At 38.3% G+C, this 23,817-nt stretch overlaps 1 protein-coding gene across 1 annotated transcript in view; it reads right to left on the bottom strand.

Moving 5' to 3' along the window:
- COL28A1 (collagen type XXVIII alpha 1 chain) overlaps positions 1–23,817 on the bottom strand; it is a gene marked incomplete at both ends in the record, with an annotated part of 145,870 nt that overhangs the window by 115,989 nt on the left and 6,064 nt on the right. The window contains 8 exons of the mRNA XM_080664115.1: positions 2,840–2,893; positions 3,959–4,003; positions 7,671–7,715; positions 11,942–11,968; positions 16,587–16,628; positions 18,475–18,528; positions 20,008–20,064; positions 21,638–21,658. Coding sequence (XP_080520241.1) covers positions 2,840–2,893; positions 3,959–4,003; positions 7,671–7,715; positions 11,942–11,968; positions 16,587–16,628; positions 18,475–18,528; positions 20,008–20,064; positions 21,638–21,658 — 345 coding nt within the window. The remainder of the gene's footprint in view (positions 1–2,839; positions 2,894–3,958; positions 4,004–7,670; positions 7,716–11,941; positions 11,969–16,586; positions 16,629–18,474; positions 18,529–20,007; positions 20,065–21,637; positions 21,659–23,817) is intronic.

Genomic DNA, 23,817 nt, shown 5'->3' on the forward strand with positions numbered 1-23,817 from the left:
CTTCTAAAGCCACTTCTTCAAAATAGACTCGCCCAGGCCGTGGTATTTTGTGGAAGAGCCACACTCAAGGGGCCAAAGAGCCGCATGTGGCTCGCGAGTTGCAGTTTGCCGACCACGGCCCTAGGGGGATAAATAGAATATGATGGTTAAGAGCAGACTGGCTGGTTTTGAATCCTGACTCTGTCCCTTATTCACTGTGTAGACTTGGACCCGTTGCTTAAAGTCTCTGTGCCTAATCTGTACCTAAACTCTCTTGCCTCAAAAGGTGGTGGTATTATGTTAAATGAGAATTTAGAACTATATCTGTACATAGAAAATAATCAGTAAATAAGTGTTATCTATTACTATAGAAGTTCTCAAATAAATAATCCTCTCTCTGCCCATTAGAAAATACAGAATTACTGGATTTTAGGAGCTTTTTTTTTTTTTTTTTTTTTGCACAAATTGCAATAGCAATTTCTTAACATTTTGTAATAAAATGGTAATGGATGAAATGTAAAACATAACTATTGAGGATAAAATAATTAATTAAGTCTGTAAGATTTAGAAGTACATTATGGGATGGGAAATTAAACTATTCCCTGAAACCTGACTTTTAATACAATACACTCATACATGTATAAAATTAAAAAAAAATAATGATCAATGTGACATGCATCTCTGGATGACAGATCCAAAGAGAAGTGGAAATTAGTAATAACATCAAGAGACCACTACATTTGTGAACAGAAATATAGCTAGAAGGAAAAATATAGCTCATTTCCACTTTACTTCCTACCAACAACTTTGAACATGCTCTAGAAATTGATATCTTTTCAAGTGACAATGAACTGTTTGTGTTCACCTGGAAGTGAAATTTGTGAATAACATTGAAGTGGTAATTTTATGTTATACTAGAGGCCCAGTGCATGAATTCGTGCACAGGTGGGGTCCAGCAGGCCTGCCCTAATTGGGGCCAATCAAGCTGGCCCAGGGGGAGGGATCTCGGGTGGTTGGCCAGCCAGCCCCACCCCCTGGTTGAACTCCCAGTTGAACTCCCAGTCAAGGGGACAATTGCGTATTAGCTTTTTATAAAATAGGATATCTTTTACCACAATTTAAAAAAATTTTTTAAGAGACGCCCTTGGAAAATTGATAAAGTCCTCAAATACTTTTGAAACAACACTCCTTGTATGACGTTGTGAAAGTCAAGCATGAAATGTTTTCATGTCAGAAGTTTACAAGTTCTCCCAAACATTTGACTATTTATTTATTCTTTCAAAGAATTAATGCATGGTTGGAATGAAAAGCTAAAGTTTGTTGAAATGAATTTATTTAAAAAGGAAAACCTAAGTAGTAATTTTAGGAGACACAATGAGACGTGATCAAATGGGCACCTTTTATGGATTGCCACCAACCATCTCCCAAAGCCACATGCCTGCTCCCAACCCACCACTTCCTCTGGTGCCCCCCAACAGCGATGACTGGGCTCTGCCTCTGCCTCAGGCCAGCCATGTGATCTACAGACTTTGCTTCCCATTTTCAAAAATGAAATGTTCCTTGTGGCTCAAAAATTCTGTAATTCTATTATGGTTGCAAATGCCAACCCTGACCCCTGATTTTAAGCCTATCACAAACATGTGAAAATTATCATCTTAGGTAAACAAAGAATCCTAGAAATAAGCATGAACTGTCAAAATGTATTTTTTCTTGCTGCAGATTTTACCTACAGCCAAAGCAATTTTATAAAAACCTTCTACTCAGTATTCCAAGGAGCTATTTCTTTGCCCCCAGAGAGAATTAATCATAGGCAAGGACTGGAGAAGATACTTCCCCTAGATGAAGTTTGAACACGCTCCTGCTGAGAAGCCCATTCTATTTTAATTTGCCAATTAAAAGTGGCCTGGGGAATCACACACTGCCATTATCTCATTAAATCACTATACTTGTCACTCCCTTTCCTCTGAAAAAAGAACACTCAAGTAGTTCAACTACTCCCCACAACTTAAATTTAATAGTACTTTTAAAATATTGGCTTTATCTAGGGTCGGTTGGGGAGAGCACCTTCGCTGTTATTACCGCCATAAATTCCACGGATCTCCAGTCACTAACTCAATTCCATTTATTGGGTACTTACCATATCCGTGAAATTTACTAAGCATTGGGAAGAATTAAAAAGGAACTAAAAGGCTTGCTTTCAGCAAATCAATGGCCACTCTCATTGGAAAACAGAGCCTTATAAAGAGTCTCTTAAAGATCCTTCTTACAGCATCTTTTGGTTCTATTTGGCTCTTATTCAACCCTCCCCTACCTATCTTGCCTGGTTTTCTGTGGAATGACAACATTATAAGCATGGTACTAATGATTGAGACTATGCCCCTGTTTAAAACACACACACACACACACACACACACACACACACACACACACACACACACAGCTTGATTTCTTTTGGTATAACAGCTATAAATTCTCTTCCCTTACAAACTGTATATTGAGTTGGCATTACATGTGGGAAATAGTCATTTGAGTTGAGTTACTTATTACTACTTATCAGTTTCTAGTGAGCCATATAATAACTAAATGGAAGAAGTGAAAAAGGAAACACTGCAAAGATTCTGATAATGGCTTATATTTACTAATGCTCCTTTGAATAATATAATAATAAATTGTAAAACTATGTCAATGACTTCCTAAGTGTACTTGAACATGATTCTGTGTATATGCCTGCAAGTTATTTTGTATTTCCAAAGATACTTCCCCAAAGAGTCCATTGACTTCTGCCTAATAAAAACATGCATTACCATAGCTCACTAGGAGAAAGACACTCTGCCTGTCTTTAACCCAGGAATAGGATTACCTTATTGCCTTGAAATCCTTTCGGGCCTGGATCCCCTGGAGGTCCACTAATGCCCTGCTCCAAGATGAAAACCAAGAATTAGTTCTGTGTACAAAAGGCCCATCAGGAATGAATCATTCGTTTAGGTCCCTAGAGATCCAAGAGTTAGAATTCAGACTATAACTCGGTTAAGTTGTAATTACATGGGACTGAGAAATGGAATGAGGTGAAATTCTTCATGTCAAATAAGTGTCTTCTAAAATAGTACTTAAGCTGAGAGCAAACATTTATTATTGAGAGGTTGGTTTTCTAAACCTGTGTTTCCAATATTATTCCTGACCTGGACCTCTTTTTTGAAAGATTTCAAATAAACAACTTTTAAAAAATATATCTAAGGATATATAACTGAAAGTTGCAACTTCCAATGACCCTGTGATAGCTAGAGTGACTATCCTACCCTGACACAATTCCAGGTTAAAACAAAGGAGTTGATGGTTAAGTAGATATTGTCTAGAAAATCTTGGGTAAAAGTATAATTTTCAATAGTCTTTTTGAAATACTGAAATTAACTCTTCACATACATATCCTCCCCCCATTATAACTGTAGATGAGGCAAGTTCAAAGATTAGAAAAAAATCATCCATATTATTTTTTTGAAATCTATAAGATATGTCTAACCTAAATAAATTCCTTAAAGAATCATTGCATGTCATTGAGCATCAACTACTTATAGTGGCAAAACAATACAAATACTTAATTTAGAGAAAATGCATCGCTCCTCCAACTACATTATAGTAGCATTGCAAAAAAACCAGTTACACTGTTTTTAACTACTATGATTTTATCCGTCTTCCTAGAAGCTAATTTTTAAACCTTTATCCCTTCAACTACTCACTAAATAGACTCCCCTGCTGGTACCTATCTTCAGGGAGCCTGAATTGGTTAGTAAAACATTAACATAGTGGTTTCCAAAACTTGGTTGCACATTGAATCGCTTGGGGATCTTTAAAAATAGTGATGCCTAGCTCCAATCCCAGCCATTCTGATTGAATTGGTAGAGGGTGCAAGTGGGCAAAGGGATTTTTAAACGCTCCCTAAGTGATTCTAGTCTAGACTTAGATTTGGTATTAGCCTCCATACCTGAAGTCCTCTGGGTCCTTTTGATCCATATGGCCCAGGGGGTCCCTGTGGAATAAAATTGATGGTAAGTCACTCTAAATATCCATCTTCAAAGGACAATAATTTTAGGTGGAAGAGAAAGGAATATGTTCTCTGTAAGGGCCAGTCTTCCCTGGTTATCCAAACAGTAAAGCCAACCTATTCATTATTAACGAAATGATCTTAATTAACAAGTCAAATGGAGGTCACATTGTCCTTTAGCAAACAAACTCCATGAAAACATAATTTTAGATGTAAGTTCTTGGCCTATATATTGACATTTTTATCAAAGTAAATGATTTCTTAAGATTCTTTAGAAAGCAGGAAGCTTGGTAGAATATTGTTTTTTTCCAACAAGGTAATGTCAGTTAAATTAATTTAGTGAGTTTCTCCAATGTCTAGATCACTCTTTTGCCCATCTTCAAGACATGAAACTTGGCAAAACACTGTTTATACTCAACAGTCTTCTTCAGTATGTTCCATAACTAGGAAACCCCTTAAAGGTTTATTTTTATTAGAGCAAAATATAGTCTAGTCTCTTCTTTTTCAGATTTCTACTTTTTTCTGCTTTTGTTGTTTATGTGTTTCTTCACACGACTATTAACATATTTTCATCCAATTTTATTCCCAGTAGATTTTTCTTCAAATAATTTGACCAGAGTATATATACAATTTTGTATCTTATTTATTTGGCCTTCTGTATCAAAAATATTTATTGTGTCATTAATAACTCTTAGTAAAATGAATAATATTCAAGAATATAAATCAGCCCTAGCCGGTTTGGCTCAGTGGATAAAGCGTCGACCTGCAGACTGGAGAATCCTGGGTTCGATTTCAGTCAAGGGCACATCCCAAGTTGCTGGCTCTATCCCCAGGAGGGGGCGTGCAGGAGGCAGTTGATCAGTGATTCTCTCTCATCATTGATGTTTCTATCTCTCTCTCCCTCTCCCTTCCTCTCTGAAATCGATAAAAATATATTTTTAAAAAAGCATATAAATCAATCATGATTTACTTAGTAATTTCTCTAGTTTGGACATTTAAATTCATTTTGATGATTACTATTTAAATAATGCTATAATGAATATCTTTGTATATACATATTGTCCAACTTCTCACTCATTCCTAAGGATAATTTCCTGGAAAGAATGCCTGATGCAGAGACAGACAATAAGCACATTTACAATTCTCTCTCACTCTCTCTTGCCTCTTACACTTTTTATACGAAAAAAACATGAAACTTTTCTCCATAAAGTTTGTTCAGGTTTCCATTCTCACTACCTAAATAGAGAAAGCATATCTAATAGAATCCCCATCAACTCTGAATATATATTACTTTAGTGTTTGCTAATTTGATCGGTGAAATAATATTTTAAGTTTACTTATTTGATTGCAATGCATTGGATAATTTTTCATTTTTTTTTAATATATTTTATTGATTTTTTACAGAGAGTAATGGAGAGGGAGAGGGATAGAGAGTTAGAAACATCAATGAGAGAGAAACATCGATTCAGCTGCCTCCTACACACTCCCCACTGGGGATGTGCTCACAACCAAGGTACATGTCCTTGAGCGGAATCAAACCTGGGACCCTTCAGTCCGGAGGCCGATGCTCTATCCACTGAGCCAAACCAGTCAGGGTGGATAATTTTTCATTTATTAGCCATTTTTATTTTCTCTTTTTGGTTTTCTGATTCTTTGTATATTTTACTTACGGATTATGTGAATTCTTCATATCAGGGACACTATATTCCATTGACGTCTAGACATGCATTTTTCAAATTTTCACATTTCTGACATTGGGATACATCTTACAATCAATTGCATCTTTATAATTGGAAGTATTTTTTTCTTTCTTTTTGGCACAAAATATAATAGGGCATTTAACAATCTTTGGCATCTTCGTAAATGAAATATGATATTAACTCTTTATCAGTCATTTTTATTTCAAATAGTTTTCCCAGTTATTATTTAACTTTCATTTTTGTTTTTTTCTATATGTGTCCTTTATTCTGTTTCTGAGTCCAGGTCCATCTCCCATTTTTAGTTACAATCCAGGAAGAATCCACTCATTATTATACTTTCCATTTTGCCCAGAGATAATTACCAAGCCTGCATTTTTCGGATCCACCTGACCTTTCACTCTCCAGCAGTTTCAAAAGCTTTCAGGAAGTCTCAAGTTATTTAAAGTGTTTTGTTACATGTGCCACTGCCATTATCCTATTCTTTTCTTTTCACCTTCTGCCTCATTCTCTCTCCTTGACTTTCTGCCATAATTAAAATATATATATATTGAGTTTGGTATCTTAATGGCATGTTCTTAATAGTTCTTAACTGCAATGAAAACTACTTTACTGTGTGCTTTTCTGACCCTTTATTATTATACTAGAGGCCCAGTGCATGAAATTCATGCACTGGGGAGGGGGGGAGGGGAGGCACTGGGAGGAGTCCCTCAGCCCAGCCTGCACCCTCTCACAGTCCAGGAGCCCTCGGGGATGTCTGACTGACGGCTTAGGCCTGCTCCCCACAGGAAGCAGGACTAAGCCGGCAGTCAGACATCCTTAGCACTGTCGCGGAGGCAGGAGAGGCTCCCACCACTGCTGTGCTCGCCAGCTGTGAGCCCGGCTTCTGGCTGAATGGCGCTCCCCCTGTGGGAGTGCACTGACCACCAGGGGGAAGCTCCTGCATTGAGCATCTGCCCCTAGAGGTCAGTGTGTATCATAGCGACTGGTTGTTCCGCCATTCGGTCGATTTGCATATTAGCCTTTTAGTATATAGATTTCAAGTGCACTCTCTATGAATTTCTGGCCCATTAAGGAACTCTTTAACATATTTAATATTAAACTTAAATACTTTATTCATATTTATCTTTTAATGAAAGGTAAATACCTATTCAACTGTCTGTGGTTTGCTGTATTTTCAAAATGTCAAACTCCTATCTTTGTCTGCTTCTGCTTCATTATTTATAACTATTTTATTAACTTATTTCATAGAGTTCTTCACTCTGCTTTGGAAAGTGCTTGTTCTCAGTGTTTACATCTGGAAAACAGTTCTACTTGTTCCCAATTGGAGCTTGAATTGACTTTTTGCTGGTTAAATTACTCTTTCCACTATAACACTCAGTAGGCCTGGCCTCAAAGGTTAGGGTACCACAAAGCAAAGACTTAATGGTCCATAAAAAAGGCATTTTGGGAGCACTATTCATTAAAGTTAATATGGCTTTATTTTCTGCTTCATGTTTGACTGATCTGAAAATTGAGCCAATGACTCTCCAACTCCAGAAGTGAGATTGACATAATGTATCCCAGAAATTTACTTTTGTGATTTTTTAATCGTTCAATTGTGGGGTTTTTTTAATAAATATAGTCAGTATACAATCTTTGATTGGATATATTAGTTTCAGGTGTACAATGTAGTGAGTCAATATTTTTATACCTTACAGTGTGATCACTCCATTAATTCTAGTAATCATCTGTCACCATGTAAACTCATCACGATACTGTTGACTATCTTCCCCTTTCCATTTACACCCATCCCCCACTCTCTCCCTTCTGGTAACCATCCCTTTGGTCTCTGTTCAAACAAAACAAAACAAACAAATAAACAAAAACAGACTCATAGAAATAGGAATTCCCTCCTAAGGAAACTTAGCCCCAAAGGATCACAGCTGTTAGCATTTTATAAACATGTTCCTTACTTTGTCACCTTTTATTCCTGGTTTACCACATTCTCCACGTACACCCTAAAAAAGAAATAAAATAAAATAAGAAGACATCTGTAGTCATTCAGTGCTATGATTTTCTCTTAAGGATTCCCAGCAGAATCTTATGACATACTAGTAAGCACTCAGATGGATTATACCCAGTTTTATCCTCAATCCTGTAGGTTGTATGGGCATTGAACTCTGAAAAATTTTATCCATGAGTCATCTTTAACTTGACAAAATCAAATCAGTGGTACCACCTAATGGGGCTGAACATTTTTGAGAGATGGATGAATTAAAAGGAAAGAAGCTAAGGTTTACTGCGCATCTACCGTGTGTGATTTAACTGAACCCACAGTACAGGCCAATGAGATCAGTTTTAGAATTTTTATTTTATGGATGAGGAAACTTAAGCTCCGTGAGATAACTTCTCTCTATCATAGAGCTAGTAAGAAGAATCGAGGTCGGAACCCAGGTCTACCCAGACTCAGGGCCGTGTTGTTTCCACAACACCATGCTCCGGCCCCAGCACCAACTTGGATCGAGTAGTAGCTTCTGCCTAGAGAGTGTGAGGGAAGAGTCCTGAGACCACGTCATGAGTTGGTAGGGAAAGGAGCCATGATGGGTGAGCAAGGTCTGCTGTGAGAGCGAGGGAGCGGGGCAAGGTGGCCTGCACACTATGTATTTTCCATCATCATTCTCCACTGTCCTGCCTTTCCTAGAATATTAATGAAAAAACTAACATAAAAATTATGTTTTACAGTTTATTATTAGTGTTATTTTAGAAATTAGCTTTAGTTAATCCGACACCAACGGTCTGAGGTAGATATTATTAGCCCAGTTTTACAGTATGAAATTTTGTGATTCAAAAAGGTTAAGTAACTTGCTCAGGACTTCTAAGACTTCTAATAATTGAACCAAAATGCAAAAGAGTCTATTGGGATAACAACTAAAGTTAGAATTTCAAAGAGCTTTCATATATATATTCTGAGCCTCAGACCAATTCATATTTTTGAGAAAAGGCAACTCAGCTGGTGATGTACTTAAATACACATGCTACCCATGACTCCTAGTCCAGTGCCCGCACTACTAGTTTCTGCTTCTGCTGCTGCTTTGTCTTCTATGTGCTACTCAAAGTGCCACTGCACAATGACATGAGGAACTTGCACTAACATGGACTTCAGTGCCCCGCTTCCTTCATCAGGGAAGTCTTGCTATGAAAAATACATGTCAGCTGAACTAAACAGTGTACTTAGGGATCTATTGGATTTATATTCTGGTACACACTTCATCTTTTCACAAAATAGCCACAAACAGTTCACAGATTGACAGCCAGCCTGCCCACCACACTTTGAACAGCGGCTGTTCCAAGAAGGGAAATCACAATTGTAACCACCATCTATGGATGCACAGTATGTGCCAAAGCCTCTATATTGTTGTTAACCCCCACACCAGCCTTGCCAGGGAGATATGTCTCCATTCACAGATAAGGAAAATGAGGCTCGGAGAGATGAAGGAACTTCTCCATGACCACAAGCTGAGTCCGTTAGACTCTCAGGTCCATGTTCTCCATTAGCCACCCAACGCTGAACAAAGCTCACTGCCATGGTCTGTAGGTTCCTTCCCACTGACTCCACACTTCTGCCTAGGGTGCTGCCTGGGGTAGTGCTGGCACTGGAGTAGGAAAGAGGGAGGCACAATTCTTAGGTCCAGCTATGCCTCTGCTCAAAAGCAATCTATTCTCTCTCTACAGCGTGTGAGTCAAACTGACCCAGGAAAAACTAAGCCCTCTCTTAGGACAAGTTGAACATTTACTTCTAAAGCAAATGGAAAATCACTCTTGAAGAATCTATTAGAAAGCAATTAATTTAATAATGTTGGATGGGAATAAAATGAGTCAACCACCAAAATATCAAACAGAAAAGTACCATAAATACACTCCAAAGTATTTTGGCCAGAATTCACATTCCATTAGTCCAGACAGATTTGTTCGCTATAGGGTCCTGGGGAACAGCGTTTGTTGCGGGGAGAGGGGTGCAGATTTCCATCAATTAAAATATTGTACTCATGTTATTTGCCTCTGCAAAGGCGTTTTCTTTTTTGGTGGACTCATTAGTCCCTGTGGAATGGCCACAATGACACAGTTCCAGAGAGAAAGTGCTTCAGAAAGCTGCGAACAGATTAGCTCTGTTCCCAGCCTCTGGCTTCTGATGCTGCTGCTCCTGCTGAAATTCTGGTTTGAATGTCGATGGGTCAGGGTCACTGTGCTCTGACAGCTTATATTTTCCAAATGCGAACTCCTCCAGTGAATCTATAATTCCCCAGAAGTTTAAATGAATATTTTCTTATAAAATATACATAATTTTCCTGGTGTTCATAGTTAGCTCATTGTGTAAATCGCAATTTTTCACAACTACATATGGACAATTTTGTAATCATGGAACTTTTTTAAATTTCCCACATTATCATTTATTTTCTGTCTCTTCTTGATAGCACCTTACATTTACAGACCAGCAAAAAGTGAACACTTTATTATCACATCCATTAATTCATTTTAGTCTCTGAAAATTAGGGAGGCCTGGATTAGTCCAGTTCTGTGTGGTTGATGAAATAGACACTCCAAGAGGATGAGTTCCCAGGTTCTTATGGCTAAGGGCAGAATCATGACATTTCTTACACTCTTCGTCTTTTAGGCCTAACGTTTCCAGTCCTTGGGGATATATTTATTTTCCTGTATGAAGGTTTACCCCTAATATTTGCAGAGCTCAGGGATGAGGACAAGCGGAGGCCCACATACCATGTATAAATACTAGTTGGAAGTTATAAATCAAGCTAATAAACTAGTCATGTTTTAGCTTCCTTTATTGACAAATAGGCCTTCAAAAGACATTTTAAATCATAGAATTTTGGGATTCCTGAAGAGGTCCATGCAGGAGTTCAGCCCCGCCCAGAGCCCAGGCCCCACTTCACTTCCCACGCCCAGTTCCTTCCACAGCAAAAGATGCTGTAAGTGTGTGCTCCAGGGCTCCCTCCTATTCTAGCAATCTGCTCCGACCACTTTGCAAGGACTTCTGGGGTCTTGGTTACCAAAGCATGACCTAGGCCAAGGGGGCAAAGGCCTCTTGCCCTGCAAATCCTGGCTCTGAGGGTTGAGGGTGGGGGCACGGGAGACCCAGAGCAGGGCCTCTAAAGTGCAGGCCGCTTGCCCAGATCTGAGGGTTGTACCCCCTGTAGGATGGAATGGATGGTAAGGATGTGTTCAGATTTCAGACAGAAGATCTGGTAATATTTATTAATGAACCATTGAACACTCTCAAAGGTTCCTGAGCCCCAGTCAAACTTGTTTATTTCTTTTGAATCAGTCTGTTAATTTCTTTTGAACTAGTTTGATCAGTTCCCTAACCTGTAATTTGCAAATAATCTACCAACCCATTCCTTTCCTGTGTTTGTCAAATTTATTCCCTGCTACAGTCTCTACCCAGATGCCTAACCAAAGTCAGTGGTTCTTCACTGCTTAACAAACATAAATCATCTTTCCCCTATAAGAGGGCTGAGTGCCTAGGTTTTATAGGAAGTTAAGCAGCAAAGGAACAAACAAATTGCAGTATTTCTGCCTCGGTTTGTACATGGAAACTTTTCATCTGGATACCTGTGCTGCATGGCTGTTAAATTGGGGTTCTCTGTTCATGTCTGCAGAGCTCAGAGAGACTACATACTAATCTCAGGGTGCCTCCCACCCCTTACAATACACACCCAGATCTTAAGTTATATTATTACTAGAGGCCTGGTGCACGAAATTCATGCACTCGGGGGCGGGGGGCGTCTCTCAGCCCGGCCTGCGCCCTCTCATAGTCTGGGAACCCTCGGGGGATGTCTGACTGACAGCGTGGGGAGCGGGCCTAAACCAGCGGTCGGATATCCTTAGCGCTGCCATGGAGGCAGGAGAGGTTCCCGCCACCACCACTGTGCTCACCAGCCTTAAGCCTAGCTTCTGGCTGAGCCACCAGAGGGCAGCTCCTGCATTGAGCATCTGCCCCCTGGTGGTCAGTGCACATCATAGCGACCAGTCGTTCCACTGTTCAGTTGATTTGCACATCAGCCTTTTATTATATAGGATTTTGTGTCAACATAGTTAAGACTGTATTTGCGTGTTAGGAAATCCCGACTTACAAAAATAAAGAACAGGAAGTTTTATTCAGTACATCAATGCAGTGATGTTTCTGTTTTGTTTCTGGAATCTGGTCTGTTTGCTGTTACAAACTTACCTTCTCACCCTTGTACCCAGGAATTCCCTAATTTAAAAAGAAAAGAAAAAAAGGAATATGATATTAGAAGGCATAGCTAGAGGAAGTACTTTATGTTTTTCATTTATAACATACAACAAAACACCTCTGTAAAGTCTTCGAAAATAAGACCATAGAGACTTAGGCTATTTCACTTTGCACTTAGGGACTGTACATTTACTAGGAAGAAGAAGAGAAACTAGTTTTCCATGTATTACATTTACTCTCAGTTCCAGGTATTTTTTCAAACCCAAATTCTTACCCTTTGGCCTGAAGCTGAAGAAGAAACTAGACACTGAAACTAGTTGTACAAGTGAAGACCTGCAATGGTCCTTTCAAATTGTTACATTGACTTTTAAACAAACTATGATCAACCACAACTGAGAATGTTTCGCAGGGACTGGTAGAGAAATTGGCTTTGAGAATGAGCTGGAATAATGAATGTCCTTTAAAATGTACATAAATGTTTATATTCTTTTTTTTTAATATATTTTATTGATTTTACACAGAGAGGAAGGGAGAGAGACAGAGAGTTAGAAACATCGATCAGAGAGAAACATCGATCAGCTGCCTCCTGCACACCCCCCACAGGGTATGCGCCGGCAACCAAGGTACATGCCCTTGACCGGAATCGAACCTGGGACCCTTGAGTCCGCAGGCCGACGCTCTATCCACTGAGCCAAACAGGTTAGGGCAAATGTTTATATTCTTTATGGTCCCTCTTTCACATTCAGTCTAGAATATAAACATCAAGGAAATGAATGGTTCCTTTTTCTTTTTTTTTAAGTATATTTTATTGATTTTTTTACAGAGAGGAAGGGAGAGGGAGAGTTAGAAACATCAATGAGAGAGGAACATCGATCAGCTGCCTCTTGCACACCCCCACCGGGGATGTGCCCGCAACCAAGGTACATGCCCTTGACGGGAATCGAACCGGGGACCCTTCAGTCCGCAGGCTGACGCTCTATCCACTGAGCCAAACCAGCTAGGGTGAATGGTTCCTTTTTCTACCCTAATGAGACAGTGAGCTTTGACTCACTAAATTATATCTCATGCTAAATAAGGGGCCAGAGCTTTGCTCCTTTGCTCCTCTTGGGAACCCTGCACCAGGCCTCTCCATTGTGTCCCTGCCCATAAGCTCTTTAAGGAATACAATAGTGAATAACAAAGGGACTGGAAGTTACCAACTTTACGCAACAGCAAGTCTTTTTCATATAGGATTTCATGTCTTTTTCATACAACTGTAATTTTCAAGTATGAAAATGGAATTGTAAAACAGATTTTAAGTGGGCAGTAGAAACTGGTGGAATAGAAAACTATTCTTGCAGTTACATGTAAGTCCGCCTACAAAATTTTGTTCTATGTGTGACTTTGTTACAAAAGTAAAAAGGAAAACTTTAAGGAGGAAAGAACACTTCTCGGTCAAATGAGTGGTCACTGAGAGATAGAAGATAAAAGTAGAACTCATCCAAAATATTGTTGCTGCAATTTAATTCATTTTTGGAACTATTAATTCACATAAATGGCTTAATTTTTAGGATGGTGCTTAAAATGAAGACTCACATATAAACAGTTAAACTAGGGTCTTTTAAAAAATAATTTGTGTTAGCAGCGCTAAGAAAGCTAGACTTCTAATTTTAGGGAACTTGGGGTGCTTTCCACCCCTTACAACACACAACCATATTTCAAGTTATGTCATTACTTTATGTTAAAAGAATTAAGACTGTATTTTAGAAGGAGCCAATACAGTTTTTTTTTTCTTTCTGAAATCTCTGGTTCATTTATTATTTCGTTGCTAAAAGTTTTATTCCTTCCTTACTTTCTTTCATGGCATTTTTTTTTTAATTTCAGAGATGAAGGGAGAGGGAAAGATGGATAGAAATACAATGATGTGAGAGAATCATTGATCAGCTGCCTCCTGCACGCCCCCTGCTGGGGATCAAGCCCACAACCTGGGCAAGTGCCCTAACCGGGAATCGAACCCGAACCTCCTGGTTCATAGATAGATGCTCAACCACTGAGCCATGCCGTCCAGGCTTTTCATGGCATCTTAATTACTAGTTTTAAAATATCCAAAACTGCACTTGTGGGTCTCTGCCAAAATTGTTTCTGACTTTCCTATTTCTAGTAATGGTGTATCATCATATTTCAAATCACACAGTATCAAAAATTTATAATCATCTTTTCTTTCTACTCCTCCCTTACATTCCTTTAATCCAACCAGTTAAAATTATCGAACAGCTTCCACTGCACTATTTTACATCCAGTCTCCTGACCCAGGCCAGCAAGGTGCTGTGTGATCTGGTCTCTGCCTGCCTCTGTAGCCTCGCCTCCCACCCCCTTCATCAAGTCTGGCTTCTTTCCATCTCCTGAGTCGGCCAAGATTGTTCCCACCTCAGAGCCTTTGTCTCTGTTGCTCTTTCTGCCTAGAACATCCTCATGACCTTGTTTCATATTCCCATAGCACTTCTCACTGACTGAAATTCTTTTTCATTTGTTTGCCTATTTATTGCCTCCCCCTGCTAGAACACTTTATGCAGCAGGGACTATCTGTGTTGCTCACTCCTGTATCTCCAGCACCTAAAAGAGGGCCCAACATATAGAAGGTGCTCGATAAATATTTGTTGAATATATGAGTTAGATTTAATCACCACATCCTATCATTTCTTTCCTTTCATGGTTCTCACAATGTCCTCTTCCTTTCTACCTTGTCATCACTGTAGCCCAGTTCTGTGCAATAGAATGTGAGCTCCAAATGGGAGCCCCATATGCCATTTTAAATTTAGTGATAGCCTCATAAAAAAACAATGAACAGGTGAAATTAATTTTTAATAATATATTTTATTTATCCCAATAGCTCCAAAACACTGTCATTTCAGCATGTAATCATATAAAGAATATCAATGAGATAATTTACATCTATTTTAGGGATACCAAGTCATCCAAACTTGGTGTGTATTATATTTCTAAAGCACACCACAATTCGGGCTGGCCATGTTTCAGCTGCTCGGTAAGCCCAGGTGGCTGGTGGCTTTCATATCCTCCAGAGCAGCTCTAGCCAGTTCCCTGTTATTTCTCATACTAGAGGCCTGATGCACGAAATTTGTGCATGGGAGGGGGAGAGTGTCCCTCAGCCCAGCCTGCACCCTCTCCAATCTGGGATCCCTCTCACAATCCGGGACTGCTGGCTCCTAACCACTCGCCTGCCTGCCTGCCTGCCTGATTGTCCCTAACCACTCTGCCTGCCAGCCTGATAGCCCCCTAACCACTCCCCTGCCGGCCTAACTGCTCCCCTGCCAGCATGATCGTCCCCAACTGCCCTCCCCTGCCAGCCTGATCGCCCCCAACTGCCTGCCCCTGCAGGGCTGAGGGGGCTGGGGGATTCCAGCTGGATGAAGCTGGATGCTGCGGGGACTGAGGGACTCTGGCTGGATGAGGCGGGGCTGAGGGGACTGGGCGCCGCCACCTTTGGCTATGGGCACTGCCATTTGTGAGGGTGTGATGGTCAATTAGCATATTCCCTCTTTATTAGCTAGGACAGGCCAGTGGCCGGCAAACTCATTAGTCAACAGAGCGGCAAACCGTAGCTCGCGAGCCATGCCAGACTAATCTTCCAAATACACAATCTTGGGTCATATGCCTCATCTAAAATCTCAGGGGAAGTGCCCATCACCCAGCAAAGCCGAGACCTTACAACCGGCACAGAGCACCCACTCTTCAGGCACCCTATCTCACCATTTCCCAACACACTGCCTTCCCTCTGGCTGCTGTTCATGGCCTCTCCATCTGGAATGCCTGTCCCCTTCCACCTTCCTGTTCTATCTTTTCCTGTTACAATACTAGACCCTTTGGGGGTCATCCCGTAAAATCTGCCTCTGACAACTCCAATTTCTGAATTCCCATTATACTTTGTGCATGCAATTTTCACAATATTTTGACACTCTGCTTCATGTAGTAGCTATTTTAAATCTTATCTCTCCTATGAGATAATAAACATTTCAAAAATATAAGTGCTTTGTTTTAATTTTATTTTCACTTAATAAGCATGCTTTATATAAGGATGATAATTAAGAAATGTTTCCTGAATAAATAAATAGCAGAAATTTCTGAGTGGCTTTCCATTGAAATTTTCAAACTTTCTATCAGGTTCTTTCATAAAGTGAATTAAAAACACCAAGACAACAATTTTTTAAAACCTCTGGGCTTTCACCCAAGGAGACACTGAGAGGACAGAATTATCATAGCCTCCTTTTGTTCACTGTATACTTCTCTGCTATTTGCTACACTATTGCAATTCTAACCCAAAGGCTAATGAGAAAATTTTCTGTAATTATTTCTCATTATAGTTCCAGAATTTTAATTTTCTCTTTATTGAAAAAACAATACAAGAAGTAAAGCAAAATATTTTTCTTATTTGAGCCTTTCACAGGTGTCCAATTTAGTACCAGGGAATGTCACGTGGTTGACCACGCGTCTCATCATCTGTCTGATTGCTGTGGGAGACATCACTAGCACACGTAGATATGAATCATTTTTGTACTCGCACTCCAGGGGTCAAAGTGGTCCATTACAGAATCTCAGCACCCTGGGAGTACTCCCTTAGAAAGGCAATCCTTTGTGTACATACCCCTGGGCCTCTTTCTCCAGGTTCCCCTTTTTGAGCATCACCCTGTGACAAACAAAAAACTCAGTCAGAATTCCACAGCCATGCAGAGGGGATGATTTTGCTCAATAAAATGCATTATTCAGAATTCCCAGATTAACAAGACAAGCCAATGGGGGGGAAATTCTTTGGCCTTTCCCATTGACATTTTCACCATGCAATTTAGGGGAGAAAATAGCAGCTCAGATAGCTTTAGCCCTTTGGAGTGAAGCCAGATGTAGAGGGTGCAGAATCCAGGTACATTTTCACAGCTAAGGCCAAGTCTTGCATCCCAGTTTAACAACACAGCCATTGTTCTCAAATATAGCATTGTACCCACTAGGAGCCAGCCACTCTGGCTTTTCTCCAAGGGGCTTTGGGATGTTTTCCAAAATGTCCTAAAGAGTGATTGCTTGATTTCAGCAAGACTTAGGAAAATATATATTGTGGCACAAAATTGCAAGCCAAATAAATGAAATGTGAATATAGACTTATAGCAGGTATTTAACAAAACAAAACACAAAGAAGACATAATGGCAATCTGAACCCAATACTAGTAAGGTGAGTGTAGGGGTGTGTGTCTGTGTGTTACAAAGATGCTTTACATTCCCTTTCTTTGATAAGCATGCAATTGACAAAAATACTTTCATGCATCTAACTTATTATATTTTTCATTATCTCCCTAAGTATATTCTCAGAAATAAATCATTGGGTTAAATATTTTAATATTCAATGCCTCTTATATAGTGCCTAAGTGCTTTCCACAATGTGCCACATTACCTTTGTAATGAAAAACAAACCAGTTTCACCACCATATTGCTATCACTAGTTATTATGATTTTAATATTGCTGTGTTAACATTTATAAAAAAAAGAATTTTTTTTTAAAATTTGAAACACAGACTAACCCAAATTATGTGAACTAGAAAATTGCCTCTTCCCTGCCTCAAAATATAACCCAACAACCCTGAACGGCAAAGTGTCTACAGTGTGAATTATTTATATTAAAGGGTACCTCAGTACCTCTATTTTAAATTTCATTCATTATATAGTAAAATCAAAGATTTTTCTATTTCTTTATTTACTGGTTTTATTTCCTCTCTTGGAAATTATTTGTGTCCTTTGACCATTTAATTATTAGAAGCTTGATATTTTCTTATCCATTTCATTGTCTTTATGTACTACAGAAATTAACCCAATGTCCATTGTATTTGGTGAAAACATTTCCCTATATGTTTTCCTCTTTATTTTAATAATTATGTTCATTATACATAATTTAGCCTTAAATTTTTCACATAGTTACATCTACTAATCTCTGTCTGGTGATACCTTCAGTCACTCTAAAAGTTGGAACACCATCATTCCAACAATGATCAGAACAGATCATTAAAAATAATTAATCTAGAATTTTTTGATGGATACACAAAGAAAAAAATTAGAGAAAATGCCTGAAGAGTGAAAGACAATCTGGTGTTTTTTCTATTATTATTTTATGTCAGTTATCTACAAAGTGGATCCATAAAAACATAAGTGTCTATGTCAATCTGATATGGAACATGTGTTAATAATTCATGGACATTGTACTCATTAATATGGGACATCACTATTTAATTACAGGCTTCTATGTATTGGGTTCCAAGGTTTCCTAGACGTTTTGACTAAAATGGCCATTTGTTACTCAGAATTTGTAAATGCAAGCTAACAAAAACCAGATAGCTAATGTAGGAAATGAACATTTTGTATTTTTCACAGAAATCATCAGATTTTTGGCATTGACATATACTGCAATGCTCTTAATTTTTCTTAATTTTTGTTCTAGAAATAAAGTTAGAAGAAGACACCCTGGTTTAAAGGGAAGCTGTTCATTCATTTACCGGGTTTCCTTTTGGTCCTCGCTCACCTTTGATACCCGGGTTTCCATGGGTACCCTAAAGGCAAACAGAAAAAAAGATCATATTGAACAGCCGTTCTATTAGTTTCTTACACCTTACAATAATATCTGATCAGCTTCATCCCATGAAATGAGGGAAGATTGTAAGAAAAAAAAAAAATACTTGACCTACAAGAAGAGAGTCAACTCTATTCTCTCCTTTCATACATATCAGGAAAGCTGCACTGTCTTGAATAGGCAGATTCACTAGATTATCCAAAAGAGGATAATGTCTCTCTCTCCTTGATATCCAAGGGACAATCTCTAAAGATGGAAGAAGGGAGTTCTCCAAATCTTATTCCAGAAAGGTGCTTCATCTTCTTATTCTCAAACCATCAAAAAGCTCACTTTTCTGAGAATTGGTTTTGGGGGCACCCAATAAATGTTACATGACACAGTTCTTTATCCTTATTACAACATGGGACTATCTCTTTTAACAACACTGATTGACTAAAGTTGTCAGGTTAGCTCAGTTATGGCAAGTTTTGCTACTGTTTATTCTAAAACATAACTCAGTATCACAAGTAAACCTTCCACTGGTAATCCCTTGGTATAATAAGTATAAAACAAGACTTTATAGGAAGGGAAATTTAAGCCTTTGCTTTGGCTAAAGTCAGCTTCTACTGGCTGCCACATTACCATGTAATGTATCAAACTTTGTATTTTAAAATAAAAAAGACAAACATCCCCCAATGCCTTGATTGGGAAGAAGGGTGGAAAACGTATAAGCTTAGGACTCAAGTCTCAAGGTAACATGCGTCATAGGCGAAGAAGTTCACAGCACGCATTTCCCTTCCCATCCCCAAATACAAGTGTTAGTTCAAACATTTTATCCATGCACTTTTGTGAAATAATCTGTACTGTGCTTCTGAACATTAAGGTTTGGGGTCACATAAATAAAGGAAATACTGAAAAGGAAGCATAGATGCTTTTAGATGATCTGCTATTAGAGAAATGTTCAGCATCTCCAGTCATCATAATGCTATTCCATGTCACAGAATTCACTCTAATCCCCAAGGCTTCCTGACCCGGGCTTCCTCCACACAAGGCCATGCGGTATTGCTCTTAGATGAGTGTAAAGACAAAGAGGTCTGTGTCGCTTGTTTCCAGGTGGAACAAACAAAGCTTTGCCTAAAGCACTGAGTATTTGAAAGATCTTTTTATATTCTCACTTCAGTATTGAGAAATTCTGGCCCCAATTGCCACATAAGAAGTGATACTGAAATAACCTTTGGGGGAACAATTTAATCTTCTTAAACCTTAGTTCAGGTCAGTAAAATCCCAGGCTTATTCCTAAGGACAGAATGTATCCCTTTAGGAACAAAAGAAAGAAAAAAACATTTTCTTTTTTGCTGCTCTTTGCACGCAACTGCTTTTCAGCAGTACAGAATAGTCCTGGTATTTTCGAGCATGAGTAGAGTGATCATTGCCAGGACTTCCTGACTTGACCCTAAGCTCAAAGGAAAAATATACTCACCGGAAGGCCTGGATCGCCTGGATCGCCCTTCTCACATTCACATATCTTGCGTTCACACTGAATCATTAATGAAATACAATATTAACACATAGTGAAACAGCATTTCAAATCTTATTCAGTACATTACTAAATGGAACATTCCCTTGAAGGAATTTTATCTTGCAAGAGTATGAAGATTTTGCTCTTCCTAATAAATTCTTCTAGGAAAATTCAGACCTCATAAGAACATAATTGAATACGCTAAAGTATTATTAAACATTGCCATGGTTGAATTGAGGAAACCTCCTATCAAACATATATATCATCCAGTTGCTAGTTTAAAAGGGGGAAGGAGAAACATTTTCAGTGGACTCGAAATTTTTGCTGTTTCTCTATTATATAACACATCAGAGCTCAATAATATACAAATATCAGAGTCCTTTACTCAACAAAGGAAAACATTTGACTTAAAACATATTTAATCAATTCTAAGATGCACATTTTTCCTATGATAGCATCTCTGAAATCAGAGAGAGCTCAGTCTGATGAAATTGCTATTTTCTGCATTAGTACTTCAAAACTTACAGAATGAAGTGGAGAAAACTCCAGAGACACTACTGCAGCACGCAAGAAATGCTGGATTGCCAGTGCTTTTGACAGAACCGAGACCAGTATTTTACAGAAAAACAAGTACACCAATGACTCCAATACAAAAAGTGATTCATCATATTTAGACTCTGAATGTGAGGAAGTTTTAGAAATAACCAATTTATCTTGCCTATATATTTTCATATATGTATGTACAAAAGCAATGCAGGGTTTACAGTAAAAATCTGTATCTAAATAAATCTAAAAGGACTCTTTGCATAAGTATAAAATGAGAAATCCTAATTAAGAAGGCACTATATCATAATTTAATTACCAGAGTGTTTTCTTGTCTTAATGGCACATAAAAATGGTTTATGTGACCATGTGTAATTCCATGAAATATGCTCTACAAGGTTTGGTTGGCTCCTATTATTTTATGCAATGTTACGTGTAAATTTTCTGATGCTAAATAAGCAGTTTATCGAACAAAGTTCAGACGTTCCAAACTTTTTAATGTGAAGAAACACATGTTCAGTACAGGAGTCCTCAGAAAGCTGATGATCATCTCTGTGCTAAGTACTATTCAACCAATATTGGCCAGCTTCCTCTGCTACTGTCAGGAAGAATGAGCTTAAAGTCCATCAGCAGGCAGCAGGGGGCGACTCTGCGCTCTTTCTCTTAGCCAGGAACACTCTCCCTGCCCCTGCCCATTACAGGCACACCTCCCAAAATGAAGGCCTCCCCCATCCCATACCCCGAGTAGTTGGTGTCAGAGACATGCTTAGAATAAAAGAAGTCATATCAAACTAAGCAAAAACTATGTCATTTGGTTATCATTTATTTCTAAAATCAGTTTCTAAAATCACATTTAATTTTTTTTCTAATTTTTCAACCTGCAGTGGATATGGTGGCCTAAAAGAAATTAGACGGTGGCCTAGAAATAGAGTGGCTCTTTTTAAATATAGTTAAGCATTTTTTTTGTCACACCTATCTCCAAATGTGAATTATAATGCTGATTTGATAATGTGAGCTTTTGGAATAATTCAAAGAAAGTGGTTCTTACCTTCTTTTCAAACAAGATGTCCTAGGAGGGAAAAAGAATGAAACATTAACTCAATTCATGGTTCTGCTTCCAACTTCTCATTAGTCTTAATTATTCCCTATGGGATATGCAATCTCTACAAAGAATAGCAATTCAGCCTTTTTAGCCTTGTGAAAGCAATAAGCCTACCAGCCAACCACCCAAGGAATACTCTGAGCCACATAACAATAAGAGACATGAAGAGAACTAACATTAAAGCTATTTTGTTATCTAACACTATCCTATTGCACCCTATGCTTATCTTTGATTTCCTTTATCAGCTCTATGATCTGGCTAAAAGCTTAATTTGGCTACAAGTTTAATCAGTCATAATGAGAAATTTCTTACTTTTAGTTACAAAGACTTCGGCAGAATACATAACTGTGTATTTTGTCTTCTTTTATTTTTCCATCCCTATACATACATGTATTTGTTTGGAAGTATTAAAACAGTAGTTATAGGGTTATGACTTCATGATATACTAATGAGTGAGCCTTAGAAGTCAATCATGTTGAACCTCTCACTTTGTAATAAGGAAACTTGGTCTGCAGTGTTGTGACTTGTCCAAGGTCACACATTTGGGCTGAGCCACCTAAGTTCAGTATTACTTCACACTTACCCACACAGAAATTAATTAGCCAGAATATTTTTCAAAATTACTTTAAATTCCTAATTTTAGAGAAATTAGGGTATTATCTAACAAGTGCACTGCAGGCCATGTCTGAGGTCAAACCCTGGGGGAAAATTAACCTATATTTACAGATAGAATTGTTGCTTTCTTAAGGTAGGTATTATGTATCAATTTAATGCCTTATGACTGAATCAGAAGGGATAACATATATATGATAAAACAGAAAACAAAAGTAAAAAGCACTAGAATATTTGTTGCAAAATATTAAAAATTAAGGATGTAATGAGGAAGTCAAAGATATGTCAGAGGTGTACTTTTATAGTTTTGTTTTTACTTTATTTTTATTTCCATACAAACTAATAATATAGAGGGAAGACACAGCAAAATGCGTTAAGTGGCTCAATTTAATGGAAAGGAAAATTAGGTAGGGCATTAAGTGTCATCCAGAGTTTTCATTCTGTTCCCACCATTAACTACTCATGTGGCCTTGGGCAAGTCATAGAAGCCTTGCAGGTCATTTCCAACATATATAAAATGAGAAAATTGGACCATTTATGGTCTTGGGAGCTATAAACCACAGATCCATACAAAATTCATGGTTTCACCTGTGGACTTCTTTCTCCCCTTTCTCAACCCAGTGGTTTTAAAATACTAGCCAGTGTAAATCCAGGCTGAAAGCAGACAATGTCTTAAAGATGAACCTGTAAGACCCAGCAGGTCATGTGGAGAAATGAGAACTTAGAAACAATTATAGTCTCAGTGGAAAATGCTATTACCCCTCTCTGGAACATTCGGCTGGGTCGAGAAAGCTAAAGATGTGCCTGCTTTATCTCTAGGCTGCCCAGGACAAGTCCTTGTTTCCACCTGTTGTCCTGACAACTTTTCTAGACATACCCTAGAGAAATTCTTGTACATTTCAACATTCATTGTTTTTAATAGTGAAAAATTGGAAATAATTAAAATATCCATCAATAGTGGAATGGATCAATAAATGAAACACTATTCAGCAGCTAAAGTGAATGTCCTGGGTCTCCATATTTCAACATAAACGTTTTTTCAAAAACATTGAAAAAGCAATGTGATCCAAATTATGAAAATGTTTAAAACATGTCATAAGCTTGATTTCCTCTGGGAGACAGTGAGGGAAAAGAAATTTGAAAGAGAGACAATAAAACAACTTATAATACAAATCAAATTGTAATATTTGAGAAATAGTGAAATAAATAAAAATTTAAAGTTTTGTCACTTTATAATAAGCAATGTCCTTATCAATTTTGAACTCATGAATTTAGCTGCTACTGTGCCTGATGTTTAATTTTACACTTTTCTAGCTCTTCCTTTGAAAATTTAATTTCCACTTTGCCATATTACTAACTAAAAATGTGTGCCATGAGGACGAAAACCATAACAACACAACTAATTATTTTGGGAACTCATTTGATTTTGTGTTTGTTGGGATTTATATTTCTATGGAAACAAAAGTGGACCCTGCACAATAGATAAGACTGTTTCAAACAATGAACAAAGCTCC

Source organism: Plecotus auritus, assembly GCF_963455305.1.
Source record: "Plecotus auritus genome assembly, chromosome: 4".
In the NCBI taxonomy this organism is placed as follows: Eukaryota; Metazoa; Chordata; class Mammalia; order Chiroptera; family Vespertilionidae; genus Plecotus; species Plecotus auritus.